The 22678-nt window shown below is 47.5% G+C and overlaps 2 protein-coding genes across 3 annotated transcripts; both read left to right on the forward strand.

Moving 5' to 3' along the window:
* The first annotated feature begins 579 nt into the window (after positions 1 to 579).
* Positions 580 to 18022, forward strand: ANKRD39 (ankyrin repeat domain 39). Of its 2 annotated transcripts, XM_042981255.1 has the most exons (5): positions 580 to 710; positions 5377 to 5480; positions 5885 to 6088; positions 13889 to 14070; positions 17940 to 18022. In XM_042981255.1, the coding sequence occupies exons 1-4, from the start codon at positions 611 to 613 to the stop codon at positions 14030 to 14032; spliced, it is 552 nt and encodes a 183-aa protein (XP_042837189.1). In that variant the 5' UTR covers positions 580 to 610; the 3' UTR covers positions 14033 to 14070; positions 17940 to 18022. The 2 variants fall into 2 exon arrangements, with proteins under 2 accessions (XP_042837189.1, XP_007097944.3); XM_007097882.3 differs by lacking the exon at positions 17940 to 18022 and having other exon boundaries at positions 13889 to 14288.
* ANKRD23 (ankyrin repeat domain 23) lies at positions 16577 to 22277 on the forward strand. Its single transcript, XM_007097820.3, has 9 exons — positions 16577 to 16603; positions 17940 to 18086; positions 18261 to 18386; positions 19381 to 19506; positions 19774 to 19872; positions 19957 to 20055; positions 20211 to 20309; positions 20452 to 20550; positions 20641 to 22277. The coding sequence occupies exons 1-9, from the start codon at positions 16577 to 16579 to the stop codon at positions 20734 to 20736; spliced, it is 918 nt and encodes a 305-aa protein (XP_007097882.1). The 3' UTR covers positions 20737 to 22277.
* Positions 22278 to 22678: the final 401 nt, after the last annotated feature.

A 22678-nucleotide genomic window follows, 5' to 3' on the forward strand; every position in this document is an offset into this window, starting at 1 on the left:
CAACCCAACGGCCCGTCCCTGGCCTCGGGGCTTACATGCTCCTAGTGGCAGGACAAGTGACCCCCTTCCTCCCACGGGGTCTTCCAAGAAATGGGCAGGAGGCACGTGAGGAAGGAGGAGGAAGCGAGGTCACTGGGCCTTGAGGGGGTGTGGAAAGAGAGAACGGAGACCTTGGGGCGCGACCGGCGACTCCTGCCCTGGAGAAACCGGTGGCACACAGAACCTGGAGGGCCAGGCTCTGACAAGCTGCCGCACCCGCCCGCTGCGTCCCCGCAACCTACGAAGCCGGGGGCTCCGGCGCCATCCGCCAGGAGGTGGGGGCGGGGGGGGGGGGGCGAGGGAATCCTACGCTGCGGCCTCCGCACTCCGCTTAGCCTGGGACGCCCTCGCGCGGCCGCCTCGGAGCGCGGTGGTGCGCCATAAGCCCCGCCCCGCCGCTTCCATTGATTCCCGAGCTAAAGCCCAGCTGGGTCGGCCTCCGAGGAAATCCTCGGCCGCCGAGGGGCGGATCCCAGAGCTGGTGCTGCCTCTGCTGCGTCCGCTCCGCCCACCCGCTGCGGCCGCGCGTGCGCACAACCGGCGGAGGGCGGCGGCGGGCGCCAAGGCTGGCATGGCGGCGCCGCGGCCATGCGCTGATAGCCCGTGCTGCTCTCATCCGGGTGTGGCGTCCGGCGTGCAACAGACGCTGGAGGAGATGGACTTCGACAGGGGTGAGGCTCCCCGCTGTCTCCAGGTCGCGGCACAAGGAGATGGCCGAGAAGCGGGACCCCGAGGGCCGCAGCGGGCCGGGTGGGAGCCCAGGGGGGCAGTGGGCTCCCAGCCCCCGCGTCAGTGAGATCCCACCAGGCACCTGGCAGGGGCTCCGCCACTAGAAACTTCGTCTCGTGTGCAGGTTGGGAAACTGAGGCCCTGGTTTTGTTAACTTTCCCAAGTGGTGGGGCGGAGCCCGTCTCAGCTGGTGCGCCCCCTAGAGACTCGGGGACCCTCGGGTGTCTGGGGGGCCGGCCGCAGAATCAGCAGCTCGGGGTATTGCAGCTACCCGGAGGTCACGGAGCTTCAGAGGGGGCTGCGCTGCGAAGAGAACTAACGTTCTGACCTCAGGTGTGAGCCCTAGTGTGTCGGATCCTGTAGGCTTTAGATATGGCACACACGGCCCCCAGCGCAGGTGATGTTATCTCTACCTTTGGGACCTGAGAAGTAACTCTTTTACCCCAGACTGTAAGGAGATCGTATCGCCAGTAAGGAACACAGTAAAGCTGAAAGAAAATGTCCTCTTTTCTTGGGAAGCTGTGTATTATCCCTCTGTGCAGAGGCAGCTTATACAGTAATAACACTGTCCTCAATTGTTGGGTAGATGCTACTGCTTTATATGCATTCTGACCCAACTATTAAGTGACTCTTGCATCTGCTTACTTCCCTCCACTTCTGCCACTCTTGGGGCTACTGAAGCAATTCCCTCATGGGCCTTCCTGCTTCCACTCCTGCCCTCCTATGGTGTTTTCTTCTCTACTTAGAGGCCAGAGTAACTTTTTGAAGGTATTAAATCAGGTGATTTCATTGCTCTTAGAATAAAATTCAGATTCCTTCCATGGCCTACAAACTGATCTAATCCCTGCCCGTTCTACTTCTCTGCCCTCATTTTATTCCTCATCCTTTTCTTTCCCCAGTCACTGCACTTCAGTCACACTGGGCTCAATTTTGGTTTCTCAGACATGCAAGATCTCTTTCTGACTTAAGGCCATTGTACTTGCTGTCCCAGCTCCTTGGAATGAACTTCCTGCAACATCAGGCTAGCTAATGCTTTTCTCTCTGGTCTCAGGTCAAATGTCACCTCAGAAAAACCCACCCTGAACACCCCATTCTAGTAGTTCTCAGCTGGGGCAGTTCTGATCCCAAATGGTCTTTGGCAATGTCTGGAGACAATTTCAGGTGTTACTGGGAGGGTGCTATGGCATCTTGTAGGTAGAGACCAGGGATGTTGGTCTACATCCTACAGTGCACAGGACAGTTCCTCATAGCAAAGAATTATCTGGTATAACATGCTAATTGTGCTGCTGTTGAGAAAGAAACCTTGCCCTATCCAAAGTAGGGCCCCTTACCCTCCAGGTTACTCTGATATATTACTTTCATTAAAGCAGTTTTCACAACCTGACATTACTTTGTTTACTTATTTATTATCTATTTCCCACACATGGGAAAGATCCTTGTCTGTTTTCTTGTGTGGATTCTTTTTCTTCATATCTACTCTCTGGGTTTATTTTCCCGTTTCCTGGAGTATATCCTTTAAAGTTTTTTAGTGAGTATGCTTCTCCAACATTCATTCATTCATTCATTTCTCTCTCTCTCTCTCTCTCTCTCTCTCGACTGGTATAAAACTCTACGTTGACAGTTATTTTTTTTATCCCTCAAACCTTTGAAAATATTTTTCCTTTATCTTCTTTTGTCTGCTACTGTTGTTAAGAATTTAGCTGATAATCTGCTTGTTACTCTTCAATGACTGGTGATTTTTTTCTTTTTTGGTAACTTAAATGTTCTCTTTATTCTTGATGTTTGGTCATTTCACCATGGTAGATTTGTTTTGATCAGTTCTCCTTCGGATTTAATGTGGTTTTCATCTGAGAACTCATGGTTGCCTTTACTTGAGAATAATTCTCTCTCTCTCTTTTTTTATGCTTAGTTATTTTTGAGAGAGAGAGAGAGAGACAGAGTGTGAGTGAGGGAGGGGCAGAGAGAGCAGGAGACACAGAATCCGAAGCAGGCTCCAGGCTCCCAGCTGTCAACACAGAGCCCAGTGCGAGGCTTGAACCCATGAACTGTGAAATCATGACCTGAGCTGAAATCAAACGCTTAACCAACTGACCCACCCAGGTACCCCTACTTCAGAATAATTCTTAGACGATATCTCTTCAGACATTTCCTCTCCTGTTCTGTCCAGTTTCTCTCTCTTTTTTAAACTCCTATTAGACACATGTTGGTACAATCTGTCTTCTATGTTTCTTTACCTCTTTTTAATATTTTTGTCTTTACCATTCTGCATTCTGGGTGATTTCCAAGTCACTCATTCTCTTTCCAGCTGGGTCTGCAGTACTGTCCAACCATCTGTTGTTGTTTTATTTCAGTGATTCTATTTTTTAATTTACTGACTTTTTTTTTTTTTTTAAGTAATCTCTAAAACTGACATGGGACTCAGACTCATGACCCCAAGATCAAGAGTCACATGCTCAACCAGCTGAGCCAGCCAGGTGCCCCTGACTTTTGTTTTAGATCTCCTTGTTCTTTTTTTACCCCTAACGTTCTGTTGATTTGTGGATTCTATTCCTTCATCTCTGTGAACACATTAAATGTTGTTTTATTTTTTTATTTTTTAAAGAAAATTTTAATGTTTATTTTTGAGAGAGAGAGTGAGCACAAGCGAGCGAGGGGCAGAGAGAGGGAGACAGACTCTGAAGCAGGCTCTGCGCTGTCAGCGCATAGCCCAACATGGGACTCAAATGCACGAACTGTGAGATCATGACCTGAGCTTAAGTCGGATGCACAACTGAGCCATCCAGACACCCCTAAATGTTGTTTTAAAGTCTTTTAGATTGTGTTGTTATGGCTGATTTTTAAAGCATGCATTTTTCCATTTGTTGTATTTGCTGACTGTCTCACATGGCAGTGGATTGCTTCTTGTTTTACAGCTTCTAATTTTTGAGCTCATAGGCTGAGTGGTGGGATGTCCTCTTTTGTAAGAGATTATCCACATACCTTTGTTGGCTTCTGGAGGTATAAAACATTTTTTTTTTTTTTAAGTTGCCTCTGTGCAGCCCTTATAACATTCACTTGTCTGGGTCCATTTTTATTACAGATCCAGATTATGACATACTCTTAGCTTGGGGGTTCTGCTCCCTAAGGGGTATAAATAAATATAGGTCCCACATCTCGAAATTGCTTGATTTTTTTTAGGTTTCTTCTGCCTGTGCTGTCTTCTAACACCTATTGGAATGGTGCCTTTTCTCATTTCCTTTAAGTTTGTATTCAGATGTCACCTTATCAAAGATGCCATCTGTGACCACTGCTCATATCCCTTCTCTGCTTTATTTTTCTTCATAGGTCTTAGTACCACCTGACTTATTTTTTTCCTGTTTGTCTCCTATAATTAGAATGTAACCTCCATAAGACTAAAATTTGCAGGGCAAGGGGAGCACTGGAGATCAGGGATCTTTAATTCTTGGCTGATCCCTAGTGCCCAGAAGAGTGCCAGATACATAGTAAGTATTCAGTAAATATTTGCGGAATGAGTGAAGTGCCTGTGCCTGGCAGCTTGCTTCTTGCTGGTATTCAGACCAGGAAAGTAGAGATTTTCCAGTCCCAGTTCATCCATGACATGGTACTTCCTGCCCACCAGCTTTGTGCACAGAACCTTGCTGTATCTATTCCCTGCCATACACGTGGCCTGCAGCCTTTGATGCAGACCCTGCCCAGTTGTTCTAGCCAAAGCCTCTAAGATCCATGTGCAGGGACACCTGGGTGGCTCAGTTGGTTAAGTGCTGACTTCGACTCAGGTCATGGTCCTGCGGTTCATGGGTTCGAGACTACGTCAGACTCTGTGCTGACAGCTCAGAGCCTGGAGCCTGCTTCCGATTCATTCTCTCTCTCTCTCTCTCTCTCTCTCTCTCTCTCTTCCCCTCACCTTCTCACACTCTCTTTCAAAAATAAACATTAAAATTTTTTTTTTAATTATCTGTGTCTAGTTACAAGGACTTTTGGGATTCTGCAGACTCAGTACCTGCTCACCACTTTGGCTGTGGTTTTCACCTTGTTATGGCAGCTGGTAATGTCCTTCTCTTGCTTTTAAATTTGCCTGTGTATTCAAATATTTTAAACATTACCTTATCCAACATTTGTGTATTTGAAGTGGTTTGAAGAAGGGATTTCTGTGTCTGCCCAATTCTACTGTCCTGATTAGACAAAGCCCCTTGTCTATCTTTTTTTTTTTTTTAACGTTTATTTATTTTTAAGAGATAGAGTGTGAGCGGGGGAAGGGCAGAGAGAAAGGGAGACACAGAATCCGAAGCAGGTTCCAGGCTCTGAGTTGTCAGCACAAAGCCTGACATGGGGCTCGAACCCACGAACCACGAGATCACGACATGAGCCAAAGTCAGATGCTTAACTGACAGCCACCCAGGCACCCCAGCCCTTTGTCTATCTTGTCCACGGCTACGTCGCCACCTCCTAGGACAGCCCTTGGCACAGAGGAGATCTCAGTTAATATCATCTGTTGAATGAATAAATCCCCCATTTTATAGGTGAGAAAATGGAGATCAAGAGGTAAAGGAAGCACTAAAAGTCTTCAGTCATTCAACATTATCCAGCACTTTGGTTGTCTTTCCACAGGAATCTGGTCAGCAGCCCTGAATGGAGACCTAGGTCGAGTGAAATATTTAATCCAGAAGGCAACAGACCCTAGCCAGCCTGACTCAGCTGGCTACACTGCTCTGGTGAGCTGGGGAGGAACACAGGGTCAGAGGAGGGAGAAGCTTTCATGTGGGATACGTGCTCCCTGTGGGGAAGGGGGTTATGTCGCCTTTACTCCTGCCCTTCTCTCCTAGCAGGTTTTCTGTTTTAAGCATCAGGTGAACCTGTTTTTTTTTTTTTTTTTTAATTAGTGTTAAAGTGCTTTACATCAATTATTTAATTTCATTTTCCTAACAGTCCTGTGACATAGGAATAATTATCCTCATTTGCCTGTTGAGGAAACTGATGCTAGAAATGAAGAGGCTTGCCCAGGTCATATAGCTGATGGAGATCATCCTCTTGCTCCCGAGCCCATGCTCTCACCCCTCCACCACCCTCATTGCCTGCCTGGGCTCTGCTGTCTGAACTTGGTCTCTTTTCCCTGCAGCACTATGCCAGCCGCAACGGGCACTATGCTGTATGCCAGTTCCTGCTGGAAAGTGGGGCTAAGTGTGATGCCCAAACCCATGGGGGCGCCACTGCTCTGCACCGGGCAAGCTACTGTGGGCACACTGAAATTGCACGGCTCCTGCTGTCTCATGGGTCCAACCCCAGGTTGGTAGATGACGATGGCATGACCAGTTTGCATAAGGTATGCTCCCTTCCCCCCTCAAAATCTTGGTTTTTGTCATTATAAAAGTTATAACATGTTCGCTGTAGAAAACATGGGGAAAGCAAAAAAGGGAAAATACAAATCACTTATAATGCCAGTGCTTACCAGTCATCACTTTAGGATTAACGTATCTGGCATTTTTCCTGTGCATGTAAATTAGAATTAAATGTATGGTATCATTTTTTTTTTTTCTTTCCTTTAGTGATATGCGATGAATGCTTTTCCATGAAGTTAGTTTTCTGAAGCTCACACCTACTTTAGGGGCAGCCCCTGGCTGGCTCAGTCAGTAGAGCATATGACTCTTGATCTTGGAGTTGTGAGTTTGTGCCTTACATTGCGTGTAGAGATTACTTAAAAATCTTTAAAAAAAAAAAAAAAAGTTGAATGAAGCTTACACCTACTCTTACCTGTCCCTGTAGCCCACTTTCCATACTATAACCAGAGTGATTGCTTAATTAACCTTCTGACCAGAAATACCTACACATGGTGAAGAGTTTGAAGAGTACAAAACAGTGCAGCAGGAAAATGATTCCCTTCCACCCTGATGCCTGGTTCGTCGATCTTCTAGGGCACCTCCCTCAAGGCATCACTGTTACTGATTTCTTATGCACATTTGAAAAATGGTTTATGCATGTTTATGGCATATGTGTATACATTTATTCTTCTCTTGCCTCCACTTGGTTTTCTCCCAGAGTGATGGTTTTTAAATTAATTCTAATCATGCCACACCTTAGAGGCCTTCAAGGCCTTAAGCTGCTTTACAAGGCTGTCTGGGGTTAGCCCCTGCCTGCTTCTCCAGTTTATCTTTTCTTCTTCTCTTCTCTTTTTTCCCTTCCTTCCTTCCTTCCTTCCTTTCTTTCTTATATATTTATTTATTTAAACAACACACAGTAAAGAATATTTTGGAGGGCGCCAGGGTGGCTCAGTCAGTTGAGCACTTGGACTCAAGACTCTTGGTTTCGGCTCAGGTCATGATCTCATAGTTCATGAGATTGAGCCCTGTGTTGGGCTGTGTGGAGCCACTTTGGGATTCTCTGTCTCCGTCTCTCTCTGCCTCTCCCCTGCTCTAGTGCACGCACTCTTTCTCTCTCAAAATAAATAAACATTTTTTTATAAAAGAATATTTTTGAATTGTAGCCTACAAAACGTAATTCTGGATGTGAAATTTTATTTTATTATTTTTAAAATGTTTGTTTATTTTTGAGAGAGAGTGAGCAGGGGAGGGGCAGAGAGAGGGGGACAGAAGATCTGAAGTACAGATGCAGGGCTTGAATTCACAAACTGTGAGATTATGACCTGAGCCAAAGTCGGAGACTCAACCGACTGAGCCACCCAGGTGCCCCTAAATTGTAAAACAGAAAAATTTAAGTAGTTGACCGCATGACTTACCATCAGAACCTGTGGCAGACACTTTTGCTGTCCACCAAAAATTTGTGTTCACTCTTCATATTAGAGACATGTCTCAAAGGGGGCTCTGCAATCACAGACAACTTTCAGTTCCCTCTAGCATGTAGTGTGGCAAGTTCTCAGCCATTAGAAGACAAGACACACTGATGAGCTTCCTCTAGGAGGGTTTTCTTTTAGCAGCCAGTGTTCCTCCTCCACACACTCTACTCTGCCTCCCCAGGCAGTAACAGAGACAGCTAGGGGTCGGCAAGTCCACAGTAAGCAATCTGGACTCCAGAAGCATGATAGGAAGGTGCTTGTTTAAGTACAGTAGCCTTGAAATGTTAGGTCAGCAAAGATAGAGTTCTTATTTTTATTTATTTTGTACACCTGACTGTTGAATAATACATGTTATAATTATTTTTTAACGTTTATTTATTTAGAGAGTTTTGAGAGAGCGCAAGTGGGGGAGGGACAGGGAGGGAGGAAGACACAGAATCTGAAACAGACTCCCAGCTCTAAGCTGTCAGCACAGAGCCCTGTGTGGAGTTTGAACTCACAAACCTTGATATCATGACCTGAGCCCAAGTCAGACACTTAACTGACTGAGCCACCCAGACAGCCCAGTACATGTTATTTTTTAAAAAAAATATATGATGGGAGCAGGGGTAACACTTTGATACAGACACTAGTAGATACATTTTAAAACATTTGTAGTAGAGTTTTTTTTTTTTTTTTTTTTTTTTTTTTTAATGTTTATTTTTGAGAGAGAGGGAGGGAGGGGCAGAGAGAGAGAGGGAGACACAGAATCTGAAGCAGGGTCCAGGCTTTGAGCTGTCAGCACAGGGCCTGATGTGGGGCTTGAACTCAACGATCTGCAAGATCACGACCTGAGCTGGAGTCGGATGTTTAACCACTGAGCCACCCAGGCGCCCCTGTTTCTGTTTTTTATACTTCATGATACCTCTTATATGAGGTATAGGCATAACGCAGACCACCATAATAAGGCAAGTCAAAGGAATTTTTTTGGTTTCCCAGTGTATATAAAAGTTATGTTTATACTATAGTATATTTAGTGTATGCTAGCATTATGTCAAAAAAAAATGTATGTACCTTAATTTAAAAATACTTCATTGCTGGGGCACCTGGGTGGCTCAGTCAGTTGAGCGTCCGACTTCAGCTCAGGTCATGACCTCGCAGTTTGTGAGTTCGAGCCCCCCGTTGGGCTCTGTGCTCACAGCTAGGAGCCTGGAGCTTGCTTCGGATTCTGTGTCTCCCTCTCTCTGCCCCTTCCCCACTCATGCTCTCTCTCTGTCTCTCAAAAATGAATAAACGTTAAAAAAAAAATTTTTTTTTAATAAAAAATAAAAATACTTTATTGCTAAAAAATGCTAACCATCTGACCTTTCAGCAAGTTGTAATCTTTGTACTGGTAGAGGGTCTTACCTCAATGTTAATGCCTGCTCCGGGTATCAGGGTGGTCAGGGTAGTGGCTGCTGAAGCGCTGAAGCACTGGATCACGGCAGTTTCTTAAACTAGGACGACAATGAAGTTTGCCACATTGATTGACTCTTCCTTTCACTTGAGCACTGAGAGGCCATTGTAAGGTTGTTAATTGGCTTAATTTCAATATTGTTGTGTTTCAAAGAATAGGGAAGCACGAGGAAGAGAAAGACTGGGGAACCAGTCAGTGTAGCAGTCAGAACACACACATTTATTAAGTTCAGTATCTCATATGGGTGTGGTTCATGGCATCCCAAAATAATTATAGTAGTAACCTCAGAGATTAGTGATCACAGATCATATGGAACTAGAAAAGACCGTGAATAGCCAAAGCAATCTTGAAAAAGAAAATCAAAGCAGGAGGCATCACAGTTCCAGACTTCAAGCTATACTACAAAGCTGTGATCATGCAGGCAATATGGTACTGGCATAAGAACAGACAGATCAATGGAACAGAATAGAGAACCCAGAAATGGACTCACAAATGTATGGCCAACTAATCTTTGACAAAGCAGGAAAGAATATCCAATGGAATAAAGACAGTCTCTTCAGCAAGTGGTGTTGGGAAAACTGGATAGTGACATGCAGAAGAATGAACCTGGACTGCTTTCTTACACCATACACAAACATAAACTCAAAGTGGATGAAAGACCTAAATGTAAGACAGGAAGCCATCATAATCCTTGAGGAGAAAGCAGGCAAAAATCTCTTTGATCTTGGCTGCAGCAACTTCTTACTCAACACATCTCCAGAGGCAAAGGAAACAAAAGCAAAAATGAACTATTGGGACCTCATCAAAATAAAAAGTTTCTGCACAGGGAAGGAAACAATCAGCAAAACTAAAAGATACCCGACGGAATGGGAGAAGATATTTGCAAACAACATATCAGATAAAGGGTTAGTATCCAAAATCTATAAAGAACTTATCAAATCAACACCCAAAACACAAATAATCCAGTGAAGAAATGGGCAAAAGACATGAATAGACACTTCTCCAAAGAAGACATCCAGATGGCCAACTAACACATGAAAAAATGCTCAACATCCCTCATCATCAGGGAGATACAAATCAAAACCACGAGATACCACCTCACACCTGTCAGAATGGCTAACATTAACAACTCAGGCAACAACAGATGTTGGCGAGGATGCAGAGAGAGAGGATCTCTTTTGCACTGCTGGTGGGAATGCAAACTGGTGCAGCCACTCTGGAAGACAGTATGGAGGTTCCTTAAAAAGTTAAAAATAGAACTACCCTATGACCCAGCAATTGCAGTACTAGGTATTTATCCAAGGGATACAGGTATGCTGTTTCGAAGGAGCACATGCACCCAGATATTTATAGCAGCACTATCAACAATAGCCAAAGTATGGAAAGAGCCCAAATGTTCATCGATGGATGAATGGATAAAGAAGATGTGGTATGTATGTGTGTGTGTGTGTGTTTACATACATACATACATACATACATACATACATACAATGGAGTATTACTTGGCAATAAAAAAGAATGAACTCTTGCCATTTGCAACAGCATGGATGGAACTAGAGGGTATTAGGCTAAGGGAAATTAGAGAAAGATAAAAATCATATGACTTCACTCATATGAGGACTTTAAGACACAGAACAGATGAACACAAGGGAAGGGAAGCAAAAATAATATAAAAACAGGGAGGGGGACAATATATAAGAGACTCTTAAATATGGAGAACAAACAGAGGGTTACTGGAGGGGTTGTGGGAGGGGGGATGGGCTAAATGGGTAAGAGGCATTAAGGAATCTACTCCTGAAATCGTTGCACTGTATGCTAACTAACTTGGATCAAGTTAAATAAATAAAACTCCAGAAAAATAAAATAAAATTTAAAAATTAAAGAAAATGCTCTGTGAATTAAAAAAACATCACAAATCAGCGTAACAAACACAATAATAATGAAAAAGTTTGAAAATTTCAGGAAGTATGAAAATATAACAGATAGGAAGTGACCAAGAGCTATTGGGAAAACCCTGCTCGATGCAGGGTTGCCATAGACCTTCAGTTTATAAAAACAAACAAACAAAACCCACCATACCTGCATAGCTCAGTAAAGCAAAGTGCAGCAAAACGAGGTTTTCCTATATATAAAATAGTCAAACCTAGAAGCAGAGAGTAGAATGGTGGTTTCCAGGGGCAGGGGGGAGGGAGGGAGTTGCTGTTGAACTGGTATAGTTTCACTTGGGCAAGTTGATTAAGTTCTACGGATCTGTACTGTGCCTGTAGTTGGCTGTACTGTGTGGTACACTTTAAATTTGTTGAGAAGGGTGGGGTGCCTGGCTGTCCCAGTCAGTAGAGCATGTGACTTGATCTCAGGATTTTGAGTTCAAACCCCACATTGGTCCTGGCCTACTTAAAAGGTGGGAGGCTATCATTTAACAATAAAAAGAACAATTACCGGGGTGCCCTGGTGGCTTAGTTAAGCATCCGACTATTGATTTCAGCTCAGGTCTCATGGTTTGTGAGATTGAGCCCCGTGTGGGGCTCTACACTGAGAGCGCAGAACCTGCTTAGGATTCTCTCTCTCCCTCTCTTTCTGTCCCTCTCCCACTTGCACAGGTGCTCGCTTGCTCGCTCTCTCTCTTTCAAGATAAATAAGTAAATAGTAAATATGAAAACAACAATTTCCAAAACTAATTACTTTCTTAAGGTAGATCTCGGGGTGCCTTGCTGGTTCAGGCAGGAAAGCAGGTGACCCATGATCTTGGAGTTGTGGGATTGAGCCCCATGTTGGGTATAGAGATTACTTAAAAATCACAAATCAGTTAATTAAGAAGGTAGGTCTCATGTGAAATGTTTTTACCACAATAAAAAAATGGTGTGGAGGGTGCTGTCTCAAAGATCAACTTAATTTTTAGGAAACCAGATGTGAATATTTCATCATCCAATGATTTTCAGATATATTACACTTGCATGCACTTCAAGGGAAAATGTCAACCTTTCCTCCAGTTTATCTTTTTTTTTTTTTTAAGTTTAATTATTTAAGTAATCTCTACACCCAACATGAGACTTGAACTCACCACCCCAAGATCAAGAGTTGCATGCTCTTCTGACTGAGTTAGCCAGGTGCCCATCTTGAGCTCCCATCCCCTTGTCTCTTAACACTGATGCCCAGTTTCTTTTCTCTCTCTTTTTTTAATGTTTATTTATTTATTTTGACAGTATGTGCAAGCAAACTTGCAGATACTGGATGGTTGGGCAGAGAGAGAGGAGAGAGAGAATTCTAAGCAGGCTGCATGCTCAGTGTGGAGCCTGACATGGGGCTGGATCTCACAAAGTGTGAAATCCTGACCTGAACTGAAATCAACAGTCGGATGCTTAACCAACTGAGCCACCCAGTCGCCCCTCAGGCTCAGTTTCTTGACCCTATTATGGTGACACTCCAGGGCCTTACATATCAAGCTATCCCCTTCTGGATGCCTCTCTCCCAGTTTTCATCTGGCTTGTTTCTGTCTTTCCTTCTGGATCTCAGCTTCTACATCACACCCTCAGAGAGCCTTCCTGTTCCTTAGACGTGGGCAGCTCATGCAACTGATGTGCAGAAGCACCCTGCACTTGACTTTCCTAACTTTTCTCCTTGAAATTCCTTTGAATTCTGTCTCTGTCCCTAGAGATAGCTAAGATTTGATCTTGTTTACTGTTGTAGCCCCAGCTCTTGGCCTAGGTGCCCAATGAATATGTGCTGAGTGAACAACCGGATGTTGTTTTATTTTCTTTTAAGATGCTTGCCATTTGGAGAGGCAGATTGCTTATTTCTTAATGGTCTAAACTGGTGTTGCTCATTTTGTTTTAACTCCCATGGAGGGTTTGTACGGGCAGGACACTGCCGCAGATATTGCTGGCTGGTGTTCCCCACAGCATGAGGCCTTTTCAGCGTGTATCCTGCCTTTTTCTCTCATTCAGGGGATGCACATGTGTGAGGAATAGGAATTGTTTTTTCTTTTTCAAAAAATAAGCTACTTGAAAACTTTGGTCCTTTTTTTGAAAAAATTCTTTGGGATGCATCTCACAACTGCACACAACATGAATTGAGGCAACAAAATTGAGAACCTTGGGTCTGTATTTCTCAAGAGGACCTGCAAAATAAAGATCTGGATTCAGATTACAGACCATATTTGCTGCTAATATTAATTTTTACACCTCTCAAAAGCCCCTAGGTACATCAGTCTGTCTGTTGGGAGGAGCAGGGAATTCAAGTGGTATAACACAGTTGTTAAGAATTGAGACTTGGCGGTCAGATGGACCTGGTTTAGAGTCCCTAGGCTGCCACACTGGCTCTGTGACCTTGGACAAGTCACTTGTATAAGCCATCTGTAAAATGAGAATAATGATAATTCCTATCTTTGAAGGTTATTGTGAACACTGAATAAACTAATCTATAGAAGTCACTTTAACTCTCTCCTCTGGGGGAGTTAAGTTAAAAAGAGGCAGAGGAGAAAGCTGAGAACCTGAGCCCATTTTTCTCTGCTCATCTGAAAGGTCCCAGAGGGCAGAGGCTGTGTCCGGTATAGGTTGTACCCATGGTGCCCGACGCCCTTGTACATTTGTAAAAGACACTCAGATCTAAGGTTCTATATTTGTTTTTAATGTGCAGGCCTGGAGAGAGAAGAATGGCCACTGAGCAAAGGACACAAGAGAGAAAAACTCAAGCTAACTGCCAGAATAGCACTAGAGAATTCCACCAATCTTTATGCAAGTTGTTGGGATTTGGTAGGAATTAGGGGAAATCTACTCAAACAGCCAGTGTCTCTCTTTTCACAAGACCTTTTTTAGGACCAAGAAATTCCCAGAAGTGGATCAAGAAAGGGCAGGGCCCAGTGAGGGTATGGCTCTTGATTCAGGTCTCTCTCTCCACAGGCTGCTGAGAAGGGTCATGTGGACATTTGCTCTCTCCTGTTGCAACACAGCCCAGCCCTGAAGGCTGTCCGGGATCGGAAGGCACGACTGGCATGTGACCTGCTGCCCTGCGACAGTGACCTACGGGACCTGCTGGCCAGCTGAACTGCCACCCTTCTGCTGTCTTAGGCTGCCATGCAAGGGTACACAGACTAGCCCTCCCAGCCCCTGCCTTGGTCAGCATCCATGCTGCAGGGTGGGAAACTGAGGCCTGAAGAGCCCCATTCTGGCCACTGTGGAAGTGAGGGAGTAGATCTCGTGGGGCTGTAAGTGCTTACGCCTGGACAGATGATCATATTCTAAATTAGTTCATGTGGAAACATCTATCCCTTGGAAAAAATAAAGTTGTATCCTTACCTCATCCCATGTTCAAAAATAAATTTCAAGTAAAGACCTAAGTATAAAAACAGAACTATGTAGGTATTAGAAGAAACCACGGAATAGATGACAAAAGCCACTTTCTGGCTGAGTGCCCTTGGAAAAAGTCACTTCACCCATCTGTCCTGGCTTCCTCATCTGTAAGGTGAGGATGATTATAATACGGCCTGCCTTAAGGGCCGTGCGGGGGTTCAATGAATGAATCTATGGAGAGCACTAGAGAGTGTGCTGGGCACATTGCAAGCAGTGTATTTGGAGGACCCACTTCCTCAACTTGCATTAATTTTAACAATCTGCTAGATTAAAAGTGTTCTTGCTTTATTTTGCATTGCTGATTATCAGTGAAGTTGACCACCTGTTTTCTCTGAACTTCCTGTCCATACCTATTGCCTAAAGACTTTCTTCCTTTGATTGATTCATAGGAGTTTGTATATTCTGGATAGTAATATTGTGGTTTTTTTCTTTCTTACCATCACTTTGTTGGTATCTGCTCATGGAAATTGGTACACCTGCTGTAGACAGCAGTTTGACAATATCTATCAAAACTTAAGTGAGTAGGGCCAATAATTTGATTTCTCTGTAGCTACTTAGAGAAATATCCATAAATTTACTTACAGAGACGTTTACAGAGTTGTGCATTGGAGCATGTAGTGTAATTTAAAAAAAAAGGAGGAAGGGAGGGAGACAAGCGAAGTTCTGTTAGGGCAATGATTAAATTCTGGGACACGTGTCATTTGGGGGAAGTTTAGCAGAGTGCAGTGTAGGCTAATGTGGAAAGCGTGCTGAGTTGGGATCAGTGTGATGCCTCTTAAAACGTGGCTATAAAAACATGACTGTACATCCACAAGACATAGAGGAAAAGAGGATATATACAACACCGGTACACATGGTATCCCCTGGGCCACTGTGGCAAGAGTGGTTCATCAAGTGCATCTTGAGTTTTGTTTATCTTCCAGTTTTTTATAAGGAGTAATTTTTTGGTAAGAGTTCATACCAGTTAATTTCATGTGGAAGAAACTAGTTTTACTGGTGAGAGTTTCAGTGGCAGACAATTGAGTCCAGAACTGACGTCTTGTCTTATCTTACTTACCCTCACTCTAGGTAACTCCCCCCTCTGCATTCTCAAAGGCAAGAAATCACGCTAGACAAAAACCCCTGGTGCATAAGGACCAAGTTTCTCTAAAAACCTCCAGGTTCCCTAAGTTTCAAAACTTGGATGTATTTACCAAGAAGCCAGCTGTGGGTGGAACCATTCCCAGCCCTTTGGGGCCTCGGGCTGTCCTTGACCTGTAGTTCTTCCCTCCCTCTGGTTCAGGTCATCTCTACTCATGTAGCTCCAATTCTGGAATCTTATTTACTACCTATCAGATTTCCTTTCAAAGGTCAAAGCAGAATTCAAGGCACAGCTGGGTGAAGGGCATGCTTGGCATCTTAAAGGGAATTAGGAAGTTTGACTTTGGTGGCTTGAGACAGGTTGCTTTGTGACTGGATTAATGGTTGACATTCCGTACTTGGACCTGGAGTGGATCTCCGTTCAGCTTCCATGTGGAAAGGCATGCTCCCTGCCAGGAGGGCGTTGGGTAGGGGACCTGCATGTGTGGGACTTGGCTTTTCAAGAGGCATGAGGTGCTGATGACAGGCTGGACTTGGCCCCTGGGGGTGGTATAATTTAAAACACTGACTCTCAGAGTGGTGAGGGAGAAGAAACAGGAACTATAAGGGAGAAGTGAGGGCCACCTGGGGAAAGAAACCAGCAAGAGTAGGGAGGGCAGTCTTGAAACTGGGAGTGGGAGGTCGCTTGAAGCCTGATTTCCTCCTGTAGATGCCATGAGGATTCCTGACGCAGAGGTCAGCCTCTTAGGCCTGTCCTTCCAGAGATATCCTCTAGGATTCTGGCCTCCTTTTGCTTAGGACAGGCTGGCTGGGTTTTTTAGGATCTCAGGCAGCTAGACCTGCAGCAACATGGAGGATCACGCTCAACTCTTCTCTAGTGGCCCAAGCACCCCTGCATCCGTTTATTGGTTGGACCACTCCTGAGCAGGTGCAGGAGAGTGGGTGTCTGAGAGTGCACCTGACTCAGCTGAAAGCGGTTCCTGCTGCCTTCAGCGGGCTATACGCCCTCACTGGTATTTTGGTCAGTGTTACAGAGCCACTGAGCAATCTGGCCCAGGCAAAAGCCTCTGGCCTGCCCTGCCCCCAGGAGCTAGCTCTCTATAAAAGGGCTGAGCCACTCAGCTCCTCTCACTGGGGGTGTGAAGAGCAGGGGGGACCATGGATGTCATCAGCATCCAGCAGTTGGTAAGAACAAGGGGCAGAGGGGAGGGAGGCCAGGCGATTGTCTAGACTGCAGGCTGGCTCGGCAGAACGAGGAGGTCCAGCTAGAGGAGGGCAGGCAGCTTCTATCTGTGGTCTAAGGATCAGGTTTTAGGAGCAGAAACATGCGGTGGTTTTCTGGTGTGGCAGCCCAGTTCTGTGAGGTAGCGAGAGAGGGAAGCAATGGGAAGATGCGGAGTGACGGCAGACGTGACAGCCCTCAAGTTTAGTGGGTTTTCCTCTGGACTGTGATGGTAAAAGAGAAATTGGAAGTGGTAGGTTACTTTGGAAGATATGAGTGTAGCTGGGGTGTGGGTTTAGTTCAGCTGCTAGGATAACCATCACTCTGGAAATGGTCCAGAGGGTCTGGCTGCCTTGCTTGGGGTAGAGGAAGGGTGCTCTTGAGTTCCCAGGCAGTGAGAGAAGCGGTGACACCAGTGACACTTAGGGGTGTCTGTTTTGGTGAGGCAAGGCACGGGAGGCCCAGGACTCAGGTTGCCCAGTAAGCCCCTCTGCAGGCCAGTGCCTTGGCGGGCCCAGCCCAGTGCAGCCTCTGCTGGGAAGTGGGTTGCTGGGCTTGAGGAAAGTTAGGTTGCCAGCGTTTACTAGTTAGTTCTGCATGCTGGGAGCCCTAGGCTCTGCCATCTGTCATCCCGTTTCCCCTCTCCCCCAGTATCCTTATTCCTTAGTGCTCCCCAGCTCTTGAACCCCCAGTGGGTGCGGGGGATAAGAACAGATCATGACATGGTGGGTTCTGCCCCAGCAAAGTCCCAGTACTTAGTTTCCTCCTCAGCCTCGTGAGCTAATTGCTAGTGTTACCCCCATTCTAGTGATGAAGAAACAGAACTTCACAGGAGCCAAGATTTAAACCCAGGAGTTCACAATTTTACCCACGAGGCATGTCCTCTGTCCTTCTGAGCTCGGGGTTAGATGGCAGTATGGCGTGGTCTGGTAGGAATGTAAGGACGATGGCCCAGGAGGGAAGCTGAGGTGTCACCTACCCTGAGCATACCTGGACACAAGCCCAGCAGTATAAATAGATGTGGCGTCACGCCCCTGACCCTGTGTCCTGCTGACAGGACAGGGTAGGCGGCAGTTATCCTGGGCCCCAGGCAACACTATAGTAGGTGAGAGCCAACATCCACAGGTGGCAGGGAGCATGCCAGCAGAGCACCAGGAAACTGCGAAGGGTCAGACCACCCCGACGTCCACAACACTAATCTCTGTAGGTCTGCTCTTCCCAGGATCCCTGTACTGCACTGCTGTGTCTTCTAAGGACTCTTCATTTTTCTGAGTGTTTATCCTTATCCTGCTCCTACAGGTATGTGGAGAAAGAGTTGAAAGGAAAGCGTCGGGATGTGGACATGGCGTTGCTGATTGTGGAGGCGGGCCCAGAGCCTGGAGGCTGGGAGCCCAAGAGGCCGTGGCCTGGGAGCAGTGGAAACTCGAAGAAGAGAAGAAGAAGAAAGTGAGCAGTGCTTGGGGGCCCAGTGGGTGCCAATGCCAAGGGTCAGCAGTGAGGGCCTCAGGCGGCTGGGGTCCCTCCGGTGGGTGGGAGACATAGTGAGCCCAGCCAGGAGCCTGCCCCCGAGGCTTCCATGACCAAGGCTGACTACTGGTGTGGTCTGGTCTTGTGCCCCAGCTTGAGAGATTGAACAACTCCAGACTGAATCTGGAGACTCTGGCTGACTTGGAAAACTTGGTTCAAAGACGGAGAAAACGACTGAAACGCAGAGTCCCCCCTAGGGCACCTGAGCCCACGGTTAAGGTAAGTGAGGAGTCAGGGTGAGGAGAGAGTGCACACCTGGGGCCGGAGTTTGTGGGGAAGTGCTTCCTCTCCCCCAGGAGGGCTTGGGGAAGAGTGGATGCTGCCAGCCACCAGCTCACTGCCAGGGCCTGCCAAGCTGAATGAAATCCATTTTGGAGGGCACACAGCCCCCTACTTGTTTGCTGGGGGACCACACACAGGGTGGCTTAAACAACAGAAGGTTATTCTCCCAGTTCTGGAGGCTAGAAGTCTGAGATCAAAGTGTCAGTGGGGTTGGGTTGGTTCCTTGTGAGGGCTGTGGGGGAAAGTCTGTCCCTACCAGCCGTCTAGCTCCCGGGGCTTGGTGGCTAGCTTTGGTGTTCCCTGGCTTGTGGGTACATCACCCCAACCAGTCTCTGCCTGAGTTCACATGGCACTCTCCCCATGTGCATGCTGTGTCCACATGTCCCCTTTCCTTAAGGACACCACTCATATTGGATTAGGGCCCACTTTATTCCAGTGTGACTTCATTTTAACTAATTCCAGCTGCTTATTTCCAAATAAGGCCACATGCTAAGGTCCTGGGGTTGGGATTTTAGCATATAAACTTAGGGGGTGGGGGGCAAGGCAACCCATAATGGGCATAATAGGTGCCTAGTCAGTCAGAATCTCCTGGGGGGTGGGTTTTTAAGAATCTCTGATTTGGGGGCACCTGGGTGGCTTAGTTAAGCATCCGACCATTGGTTTTGGCTTCAGTCGCAACCTCACCGTTCATGAGTTTGAGCCCCGCATCAGGCTTCATGCTGACAATGCAGAACCTGCTTGGGATTCTCTCTCCCTCTCTCTTTGCCCCCTCCTGCTTGTGGGAAAAAAAGATTAAAAAACTCTTGATTTGTACAAGCCACCAGCCAATGCTAGTCTTTAGCCAGCTCTTAGGGGCCCGCTTGGCTAGAGTGGTAGGGCCCCAGAGGCCTGTGGTTTTGGGAAATGATTTGGTCTCCTTCAACTTATCCAGCTGCAGCCCCAGGCCCAGCTGGAGTCTGTGGACCTGGAGATGTTCCTGAAGGCAGCTGCTGAGAACCAGGAGACCCTGATTGACAAGTACCTGACAGATGGAGGGGACCCCAATGCCCATGACAAGGTAGTGAGAGTGGGGTGAATCAGACTGCAGTGTCAGCGGCTGCAGGGGTGCTGTCTTCAGGGTATTTTAGTTCTGGCCTACGAAACTGCAGGCCTTTTCTATCTTATGGGGCACGAGTTGCCTCCTGAGCCAGGAGGGAAGGGCCCTTGGTGTGATCAGGCAGCAGGCACATCTGTTCAAGGAACCCAATACTGGGAATAGGACCCGGGGCAGGGCCTTAAAGGGGTGGCCATGCTCCCTCTGCCTCATCTCCTGTCTCTACCCCAGCTGCACCGCACAGCCTTGCACTGGGCCTGTTTGAAGGGTCACAGCCAGCTCGTGAACAAGCTGTTGGAGGCAGGTGCCACTGTGGATGCTCGAGACTTGGTGAGAACTGGGAAGGCCCACCCTCACGGCAGACACCCTGCCTTGCACACAGCACGTCAGTACGTTGATGCTTTTGTTTTGTAGCTGGACAGGACACCTGTGTTCTGGGCCTGCCGTGGAGGACACCTGGACATCCTCAAACAGCTGCTTAACCAGGGAGCCCAGGTCAACGCCCGGGACAAGGTGAGGGGTGCACTGCTGTGGGGTGGTCTGCTAAAGAGAAGACCCAAGAATGCACAAGAGCTCAAGCTATTCGTGGAGAAGCGAAAGCACAGCCTTTTGGGGTTGCGATGAGGCCTCACCACTTGGAGCAGACAGATTCTCATCCACTCCCTTAGATCTGGAGCACCCCCCTGCATGTGGCCGTGCGCACGAAACACTGTGACTGCCTGGAGCATCTCATTGCGTGTGGAGCCCACATTGACGCACAGGACAAGGTAAGGTGCTGGGCCTTTTGGACTTGGGTCAGCTCCACCCGGGAACAGTGACTGAGAGAGCCAGAGCTCGAGGACAGCACTTGCCAACTTGAACCTTCCAAAGATGGGGAGGTTGGGAGGATAACATCCCCTTTCTCAACAGGAAGGGGACACAGCTCTACACGAGGCTGTGCGGCATGGCCACTACAAAGCCATGAAGGTACTGCTGCTCTATGGAGCCAAGCTGGGCGTGCAAAATGTGGTGAGTATGAGCAGGGCTGAGGCCCTGGCCTGAGAAGTGTGGGTGGAGCTCTTAAGGAGAAGGGGACTGATCCACTATCCTTGTTCCTAGGCCTCAGTGACCCCGGTGCAGCTAGCACGAGACTGGCAGCGGGGCATCCGGGAAGCTCTGCAGGCCCATATTGGGCATCCCCGCACTCGGTACTAGTGACAGCAGACCTGCAGGGTCACTTCACAGCCACCATTCCATCCCCTTTACCTCCCATCCTTATGTCTTGTCATCCGCACCACTCTGTGGGTCTCACCTCAGTCCTTATTCCTCTGTCCTGGGACTGCTTCCTCAGGCCAGTCCTAACAGGACTGAGCAGCAGCACTGAGGCCAGCAGGTGAATAAAGCAGGCCTCCCTGGCCCGAGTCAGGGCTGACTTGTTTCCTGCCAGGGCACCAGCTAGGAAGGGCTGACGCAGAGGACCACAGGGAAGCAGGGAACAAAGTGGGTCCAGATGAGGAACAGTGTAGGGAGAGTGGGAATCCAGGATGGAGCGAAAAATAAGTCCTAAACCTTGAGCTGCCCAGGGTTGGGTACTAGGTGCCCTTGGTGTCCCCTGATCCTCAGTCTGAGAGACTGTGTCCCTCCCTCCACGAGGGAGAGGGGGGCGGGGATTCAGTACATGGCTTGTGGCTGCCCTGGGGCAGGGGTTTCTCTGGGGAATTCCATTCCTATCAGCAGCAACCCTGATAGCATGTGGAGTGGCTCTAGACAACTTTGGCCTTAGGGATTCTGGAGGTGGGTCTGGCAGTCTGGAGGGGACGCTCAATAGGTTTGAGGCCCCACTGCAGAAGGCCAGTACCAACCTGGTTGCCTCAGAAGCCCTAAGACTGAGGAGCTAGAGCTGATGTTTATTTTAGGGAAACTTTGTGCCTACTGCCTCAGGGCTTTGGTCAGCCTGCCTGCCGCTCTCTAGTTGACCAGCTGGTGGCGCTTCTGGTAAGGGTGAAGTGCCTGGGAGCTGGGGATTGCTTGTGGCCCACCCAGCTTTTGGGGTGGTGGCCCGTAACCCTACTTACTTTGCCTCAGGCAACATCGCCCTGGCACTAGAGCTTGAGCCTGGACCTTGCAGCTGCACCTGCTCTGCTTTCTCCCACCGCTGAGGTGGGACATCGAGGAGCTGGTGGCTCAGCCCTGGAGGGGAAGCAGAGGAGAGTGGGGAGCATACCTGCTGCTTTCCCTCCTCTGCTAAGTGGTGGCAGATTTAGGACCCAGCTTCCCACTAGCTCTCCTGAAGGTCCCTTCCTTCCACTGCCTTTTCCGCTCCATGGCGCACTGGCGCAGACCCATACTGCTGGCAGGGCTGGGTCCTGAACTGGCAGAAAATGAGTTTTAAGGAACTTTGCCCTAAATGGAGAACTACAAGCTGAGGCCCCAGCTTTAAGATGAAGGGTCAGCCTCCCTCACATACATAAGGTACCTGGATTGACATCCATTTTGCAGTTCTTTCTAGTCTAACATTGGTGGCCTTCTTGGGCCGAGCACAAGGCTATTCTTAGGATGGAAAAAGCGACTAGAGCTCCCACCGGGGGCCACACACCTTCCCTTCTCATGGACAGCCCCTGCCCTGTGGTGAACTGTAAGGACAGTTTGCCCAGGTGCTGGAGCCATAGGAGAAATAGGCATTCAAGTCCATGGAGAAGACGACCCCCCATCTAGAAAATGGGGACCCTTACTTGACAGACAAAAATACCATTTTATACGCATCAATATTTTTTGTTCATTAAAACTGGTTGACTATCCATCACAGCCTACTTGTCTGTTCTGGGCTGGGAGGGGCCAGTTCATTAGGTCCGAGGCCTTGTCTTCCTCAGCAGCAAAGCTCAAGCCTGTTAACCATACTGGCCTGACAGCAAGATGGGCTCCCAAGTGCAGAGTGGGGAGTCCAGGCACTTGGCTTGTGTGCTCAAGGCATCACTCACTCACTCACTCACTCACTGATGGGCAAGTTCCAAGAGCACTGGTTCTCAGACTTGGCTGCTTATCACAATCACGAGGGAAGGTTTTAAAAAGTCCTGATGTCCAGGGGTTCCTGGTAAGCTTCTGACTCTTAATTTCGGCTCAGGTCATAGTCCTGCCTAAGATCCTCTCCCTCTGTCCC

This window comes from Panthera tigris, chromosome A3, assembly GCF_018350195.1.
Source record: "Panthera tigris isolate Pti1 chromosome A3, P.tigris_Pti1_mat1.1, whole genome shotgun sequence".
NCBI lineage: Eukaryota > Metazoa > Chordata > Mammalia > Carnivora > Felidae > Panthera > Panthera tigris.

Bases quoted from the DNA above. Each gene is read 5' to 3' on its own strand.
- ANKRD39 (XM_042981255.1), top strand. From the start codon at position 611: ATGGCGGCGCCGCGGCCATGCGCTGATAGCCCGTGCTGCTCTCATCCG. The intron at 5,481-5,884 runs GTGAGCTGGGGA...TTTTCCCTGCAG, and splicing joins CAGCTGGCTACACTGCTCTG to CACTATGCCAGCCGCAACGG. The intron at 6,089-13,888 runs GTATGCTCCCTT...CTCTCTCCACAG, and splicing joins GCATGACCAGTTTGCATAAG to GCTGCTGAGAAGGGTCATGT.
- ANKRD23 (XM_007097820.3), top strand. From the start codon at position 16,577: ATGGATGTCATCAGCATCCAGCAGTTG. The intron at 18,087-18,260 runs GTGAGCAGTGCT...CTTGTGCCCCAG, and splicing joins AAGAAGAGAAGAAGAAGAAA to CTTGAGAGATTGAACAACTC. The intron at 19,507-19,773 runs GTAGTGAGAGTG...TCTCTACCCCAG, and splicing joins ACCCCAATGCCCATGACAAG to CTGCACCGCACAGCCTTGCA.